This window comes from Microtus ochrogaster, linkage group LG2, assembly GCF_000317375.1.
Source record: "Microtus ochrogaster isolate Prairie Vole_2 linkage group LG2, MicOch1.0, whole genome shotgun sequence".
Classification (NCBI taxonomy): Eukaryota; Metazoa; Chordata; class Mammalia; order Rodentia; family Cricetidae; genus Microtus; species Microtus ochrogaster.
The window spans coordinates 19,243,322-19,250,835 of NC_022028.1; the positions used below are offsets into that span (position 1 = coordinate 19,243,322).

A 7,514-nucleotide genomic window follows, 5' to 3' on the forward strand; every position below is an offset into this window, starting at 1 on the left:
TCTATGACAGGTCTAAAAAAAGACAGCATGATTCTCTGACCATCTAAAGTGCTTTATATACAGTGCTACACATATTTGTACAAATCACCAATTCTTATAACCTAACAGACATAAAAATAAGGTTCAAAAAAAAAGGTAGAGTAACCTGTCTCAGAACACTCAGCTAGGGAGTTACAAAGCTCGCCTTCAATCAAATCCCATGCCTTTCCTTACTTGGGTTGCAGTCTTTGCGTTCTAAGTTCCCCCCCCAAGCAGTGAGTTCAAATACATTCTGAGTAAAAGCAACACGGAAAAGGACTATGATGAAGGAGAACATTCATGAGGCCACTCTGTGGTCGCTTGACCTCCAGCCCAGGGCACCCACACAGACCTACTCACACGCAGTGCTCACTCCAAGCAGCAACAACACAGACAGATCTCACATTCTAACTCTCTAAGAAACAGTCCCAGAACTGTAGCATGAGAGAAGAAAATGAGATTGCTCTTGTGGCCAAGGAAAAATAGAGATTGCTGAGGACAGGAGTGATGACAGCGAGGAACAGGGTTTGTTTGCTGTGTTTTTGTTTTTTTTTTAATTTTTGATTTTAAAAGAAGGTCTAGCTGGCTGGTGGTGGCACATGCCTTTAATCCCAGCACTTGGGAGGCAGGGGCGGGTGGATCTCTGTGAGTTTTAGGCCAGTTTGGTCTAAAAGAGCTAGTTCCAGGACAGGCTCCAAAGCTACAGAGAGACCCTATCTCGAAAAACCAAATAAATAAATAAATAAATAAAGGTCCAGATAGAAAAATTAAGTGGATGAAAATAAAAATTAGAGAGTAGGAAGATAAGAACTAAAGTAGGGTGTAATATGGAAAAACACATTTTCCTTTTTAATCTTGTATCAATACCGTGACTTTTGTGCACACGTTAGCCAAAGCTGGCTGTCAACTCCCACTTCCCTTTGGCTCAGCCCCTAAGGGCTGGATTATAGTCATGTGCCACCACACCCACCTTCATTACTGTTTCAAAAAGTATAGTTGAGTACTAACCATGGTGGCACATACCTTTAGTACCTGCACATTAGAAGTGGGTAAAAGCAAGAGGATCTAGGTTTCAAATCAAACTGGGTCATGAAGACGACTGTCCTCTCTCCCCCCAAAAAAGGATAAATAGAATCATAATTTATAGAATCCACTGTGATTGCTGACTAGAGTAACATTCTTCATTATGAGTTTTCAATTAAAGTATAGCTTCAAATATGTTAAAAGAAAATATCTAGAGAGAGCTGGAAAATGTTAAACTATACAATAACACTCTCGAGAAGTATTAAGTTTCCACTGAGGCCATTCACCAAAATCTTCACATCTTTTTCATCATTTTTGTTTTACCTGAGACAGGTCTCATATCTCATTACTAGGGATTTTTTTAATTATTATTTTCAGAAACAGGGTCTCACTTTGTAGTCCGTGCTATCCTGGAACTCACAGACATCTCCTGCTTCAGGCTCTCAACTGCTAGAAGAACCAAGTGTGAATCACCATGGCTGTCTACTGGAACATTACAGTATCATTCTTATTCTCTCTTCATTCATATTTATGTCAGAAATTAGGAAAAACAAAAAATTCCTATAACTACTTTCTTTTAAAAATATGGGGTGGTGAAACTGAACATTAGTATTCCTAACCATGGACAAACTCACAAAAAGTACCAACCACAGCAATAGTAGGAGGAGCCTACTCTACCCAAGGACTTGCAGGTTAATCAGCACTTCCCTGCGTCATGGTCAACCTCTCAAAGAGCCTCTCAACTTTCCTTCAAGGTATTGCTTTATTTTTTGCTTTCTTTATCTATTAACACCTCATTTTCTGATAAATTGGATGCATTCAGGTGGCACACTATACTTTCTAAAAAATCTGAAGATAAATTTGTGATTTCAGAAACAGAGTAAAGATATGAATTCTAAGCTTTAATATGCTTGAAGACATGAATGTATATTTTATACAAAAGGATACTGATTTTATCTAGTAGCATAAAGAAGGCTGTAGAAAATTAATGTGAATTAATCTTCAGTCTAAAATACAAAAGAAGGGAGGCACAATGCCAGGCATGATGGCCTATAATCCTGGAACTTGGGAGGAAAAGACAGGAGGATTAGCACTTCAAGGCTAACCTCTGCTACATTAGCCTGTACCAAAGAGAAGTTCAAGGCTGGTCTGAACTATAAGAGACCCTGATAAAAACAAATGAACAAGCATGAAAGTACATAAAAAAGGATAAATAAGACAGACGTATGAAAGCACAAAGGTTTAGGAAGCAGACAACAGTTCACTAGCAGACAGCAGTTTATTGGTTTCTCTCAGCAGTGAAATCTCCTCCTTTTGGGTGGTCTGCACTGTGACAGCAGCTGCATACCTTTGGTAGAATCAGATATGCTATTTAACAAGGCACACATCATGTCTCCTTCTAAGTGGTGAGGGTTGAGTATATGAGCCGGCCTCTGAGTCTTCTTAAATTGATTCTCTAGTTCCAGAAAACCTTGGTCTCCTGAGAGGATGGTGAAGGGGATCTGCTTGGGCAGTTGCTCATCTAGTCGGCCAGCCTATGTTGGAACAAACAGCACTGGTTTTTAGAAATCTGCAAAAGTTTCAAATCTATTTCACCATGAGCACATATAGAATATTCCCTAGCCAGCCTTCATAAATGAAATAATATAAACTTAATCAAATATAAGATGTCAATAACACAAGATAAGCTATGTATGTACCATAAGGAAAAAAAAAAACAGCCAAACTACATATACCTACACACCTATATGAAGGAGGGACCTAAAAGGCCACCTATTCATGAAAAGGCAAATAAACCCTCACAGGGAAGATGTACAAAAGGTTAACTGTGTGATTCAATCAAAGAAAGAAAAAAAAAACCTCTTGAGGCTGAAAGAGCAAGTGACATGCTTGTTAAAGCATTTATTTACATTACATGAGTGGCACAAAACATTCAAGTAGAGGACTTAATATAAAATAGGTCCTGGCTCAGTACTTTCACTGGGTGACTGGCAGAGGCAGATGCAAACGCAAATTCTACCTAGGACTACACTGATTGATACAGTGCATCTCAATTTCAGATATTAAACTGTTCAAGCACATTAGTAACAGCAAGTACAGTATCATCTCAACTATTTATTTCATAAAAACTGAATCTGCTATATAGATAGAGATATAGAGGACTGACATAAGCAGGAATTAAGCGTGAGGTGGGTCCTTGACAGACTATATAGCAGTAAGTAGACCCTGATGCAGACAGTTTTATAAAACCAGCATTGAACAATGAACTATGCTGCCACTACAGTTCAAGTGGGAAGAAATCCAAATGGACCTTGGATTGAAATCAGGTTTTGAACAGAACACCTACTTACATGCATACATATGGCAAAATCAGCAGCATCTTTTCTTTTACTACAGCGAGGATGAAGAAAGAAGCATCCGATTCTGTTCAAGTAATTGTAGACCTTACAGCTGAGTGGAGGCTTCCAATTGGTGTTTCCACCTATTGAGTTTAGAAAAAAATGTAAGTGATAGTCAAGCAGAGAAAGAAAAGACCAAGACCCTTTTCAAGGTAAAATATAAGCTGTACATACCCTGTTTCTTTAAAGTACTAACTACAATGTGAAAGAACTAACCGGAGACGTAACTCAAGTACTAAAGTGTGTGCCTAGAATGCACACAGCCGTGGGTTTGACCTCCAGCACCACAGCAAGCAGGCCTGGTGGTGCATACTCAGAGGTATGACCCAGAGTTCAAGGAAAGCCTCAGCTAAAAAGCACACTGGAGGCCAGCCTGAAGCTATGAGATGCTGTCTCAATCCCACCAGAGGCATCACCATCTTGTTGCTTTACAGTTTTGGGGATGGAGACTGGCTCCTTTAACCTGCCTATGCACATACAAATTTATGTGTTAAAGATGGCTCAGTGGTTAAGAGCACTGGCTCAGCTAAGTGGTGGTGGCACACTTAATCTCAGCACTCAGGAGGCAGAGGCAGGAGGATCTCTGTGAGTTCAAGGCCAGAGTGGTCTATAGAGAGAGTTCCAGGACTGACTCCATAGCTGAGAAACCCTGAATCAAAAAACCAACCAACCAACCAACCAACCAACCAACCAACAAAAAAGCACTGGTTCTTCTTTCAGCCAGTCTTGATGTAGGAGTGTCTTCTATCTATCCGTTGCTTTCATTGGTTAATTAATAAAGAAAACTGCTTGGCCTGATAGGTCAGAACATAGGTAGGCGAGGAAGACAGAACAGAATGCTGGGAGAAAGAAAGTAGAGTCAGGCAGATGCCATGCTTCTTCTACACAAGACAGATGGAGGTTAGACTCATGCCAGTAAGTCACAGTCAAGTGGTAATACAGATATTAGAAATGGGTTAGATCAATATGTGATTGTTAGCCAATAAGGGACTGGAGCTAATGGGCCAGGCAGTGTTTAAATGAATACAATTTGTGTGTTGTTATTTCGGGTGTAAAGCTAGCCGTGCGGGAGCTGGGCAGGATGAAAAGCAGGCCTGCTCTCCTCATCACTACAGTCTGACCCCATCACCCACAGGTCAATAATTCCCATCACACCACAACTGTCTAGAATTCCAGTTTCAGGAAGCCTGACACCCTCTTTTCATCACCATAAGCACTAGCAGACAAGCAAAACACCCATAAGCATAAAATACAACTTTTCTTAAGTTTATATGGATAGTGAGCAAATTAAAAAAGTTAACATTGTTTGAATGGTATCATTCTACATGAAGTCAAAATTTGGTGGTTTTACAAGTATGCCAAAATCAGTGGGTAAGGAACAATGCACAGCAATCTCAAGATGTCTGCTTATGCTCACAGGTTAGTGCTACCCTTGCTCTTTGGTGTTCCTCGGAGTGGCTTCTTTTGTGTGGGCTCAAGTTCAGAGACTCCTGACTAGTTAAAGTCCTGCGATAACTAACAGCTCAGCGATCAGCCCTAAAGAGTGCAGCTTTGAAACTCCCTCCGACGCCCGGGGATGGAGGAGTGCTCTGAGACACTGTCTTCTGGACACGTCACAGCACACAACTGAACTGTGAGGACCTACACCGGGTGGGCCACCAACATTCCATCACAGACTGGCAGTCACTATTAAAGTGCTCAAGCTCTGCTAAAGAATCTCCAACCCAGACACAGAGACACACATCAGAGCACTGGACTGAGCTTCCAAGGTCCAGATCAAGAGGAGAAGAAGGGAGAAGATGAGCAAGGAAGTCAGGACTGCGAGGGGTGTGCCCACCACTGAGACAGTGGGGCTGATCTAATGGGAGCTCACCAAGGGCAGCTGGACTGGGACTGAACGAGCATGTGATCAAACCGAACTCTCTGAATGTGGCTGACAATGGGGGCTGAGTGAGAAGCCATTGATAAAGGCACTGGGACTTGTTTCTACTACATGTACTGACTTTTTGGGACCCTAGTCTATTTGGATGCACAGCTTCCTAGGCCTGGATGGAGGGTACCCTGCCCTCTCTTAAGACTGGAGGGGGAGGGAGGAGGGAAAGAGGGGGAGTAGGAGGGGACTGGGAGGAAGGGGAAAAAAAAAAGAATCTCCAACCCATACTCATGAGAGCAAGATACATAGATACAAACACAGGAAGAGCATGCTTTACCATGAAGGGGTTCTGTGGCAGTAGTAAAAGTAAGATGTGAGACGATGATGGGGGTGAAATGGTGTGTGTGTGTGTGTGTGTGTGTGTGTGTGTGTGTATGAAAGAGAGTGTGTACACAAAATTACCAAGTATTTTAAAAAAATTAAAAAACTGAGGCAATCAGCAGAGCTAGACTTAATAAAACATTAGACTGGCTAATTTATCCAGATCAGTGTGTTTCTATCTTTAATGCCAATCCTTATCTTTGTATGCTATTCCCTCTGAAAAATGAACTCTACCAGATACTCACTACACTAAACATCAGTAAGTCAGAGACTTCCTTCCCATAGGTCTGGTCAGAGGTTTATAGAAGTATCTAGTGAAGAGGTCCTTCATAAAGAGCAACAATGAACTGAAGAGGCAACAGCAGCACACTGAAAATAACATCAGTCCCATAGCTAGGTGACCACAGTTCAAGGTAACACTGTAACAAAACACAAGCATCTCAGTCTGTTTCCTTGGATTTAGGAGTTTTTAGCTTGTTTTTAAAGGATTTATTTATTTTTTATGTACACTGAAGTTTTACGTGCATGTATATCTGTGCGAGAGTGATCCTCTGAAATCAGGGTTACAGACAGTTGTGAGCTGCCGTGTGGTTGCTGGGAATCAAACCCAGGTACGTTGGAAGAGCAACAGTGCTCTTAACCACTGACCCATCTCTGCAGCTTTTAAATTTTGTTTTGTAGTATTATGATTTTAAACAACTTGTGTAACTATCATATACGATTCTCTCAGCCTGCTTTCTTATATTTTAAAAGCCTGACACATAGGTGTTGAATGAATCCTTCTTCAATGTGTATCAAAAAACTACATGAATTCTGGGTTAACAGAGCTAATACTTAACATAGAAATATGTTAACAACAATAGAAAATTTAGGGCCAATGTCCTGATAGCTCAGTGGGTAAAGATGTTTGCCACCAAGACTGATGACCTAAGATGGATCCCTGGACCCCACATAATGTAGGAAGAGAAGATTCCCACAAACTGTCCTCTGACCTCCATACACATATAAACATAAAGTAAAATAAATGTGAACGAGCAATCCAGGAGAGTAACACACATTAATAACACAGTTTTCATGTTCTACTAGAAAGGCTTAAAGGACCTTCTCAAATGAATCATGCTCGCAGAAGAGGAGCCTCACAACGCATCCCTTTTCAACCATACCTTGAAAGCCCCAAATAAATGTTCCTTGATTAAGATGTCCAGGTAGATGACCAAAAAAGTTCGACCAGTTATCAAAATCTACAAAGACTATGTGCGTCATAGTTCGCAGGTAGTCCACATCTGGAAGCTCAACATCTTCCTCTAAGAACACACACACATACAAAAACAAAAAACAAAAACATAACATGAATTCAGTAAGAATGGTCCATAACTATCCTAATTCCTCAAGTCTAAAGACATCAGAGGTCCAATATGCATAAATGTTTCTATTATTCATCTCTACTGTAATCTTTCCAAGAAATCCAAATCTGTCTATACTTAAACTAGGTGACTTACAGTATTTATGCCTGCCTATATATCCTTCTTAAACTATCTCCCTTTGCCTGTAAGGCCTTTGTGTTTTTGTTTTGCTTTGAGACACGATCTCATTTAGGCCAGAATGAACTCAAACACACTACATTATCAAGGCTGGCCTTGAACTTCTAATTCTTCAGCTAGGTGACAGCAGTGGTGCCATGATTTTAATCTCAGCACTTAGGAGGCAGAGGCAGGTGGATCTCTGCAAGTGAGTTCCAGGACAGTCAGAAAAACCCTGTCTCCAAAAGCAAAACAAAACAAAACAAGAAAACAAAAGAGTGTAAGGAAAGCCAGGCACAG

The 7,514-nt window shown here is 40.8% G+C and overlaps 1 protein-coding gene across 7 annotated transcripts in view; it reads right to left on the bottom strand.

Annotated features, from left to right (window-relative positions):
* Nucleotides 1-7,514, bottom strand: part of Znf451 (zinc finger protein 451) — a 70,268-nt gene that overhangs the window by 21,684 nt on the left and 41,070 nt on the right. For all 7 annotated transcript variants that reach the window (XM_026785585.1, XM_005359892.3, XM_013351047.2 and 4 more), the window contains 3 exons: nt 6,858-6,998; nt 3,393-3,523; nt 2,390-2,576 (listed from right to left, as the gene is read on the bottom strand). In XM_026785585.1, coding sequence (XP_026641386.1) covers nt 2,390-2,576; nt 3,393-3,523; nt 6,858-6,998 — 459 coding nt within the window. The remainder of the gene's footprint in view (nt 1-2,389; nt 2,577-3,392; nt 3,524-6,857; nt 6,999-7,514) is intronic.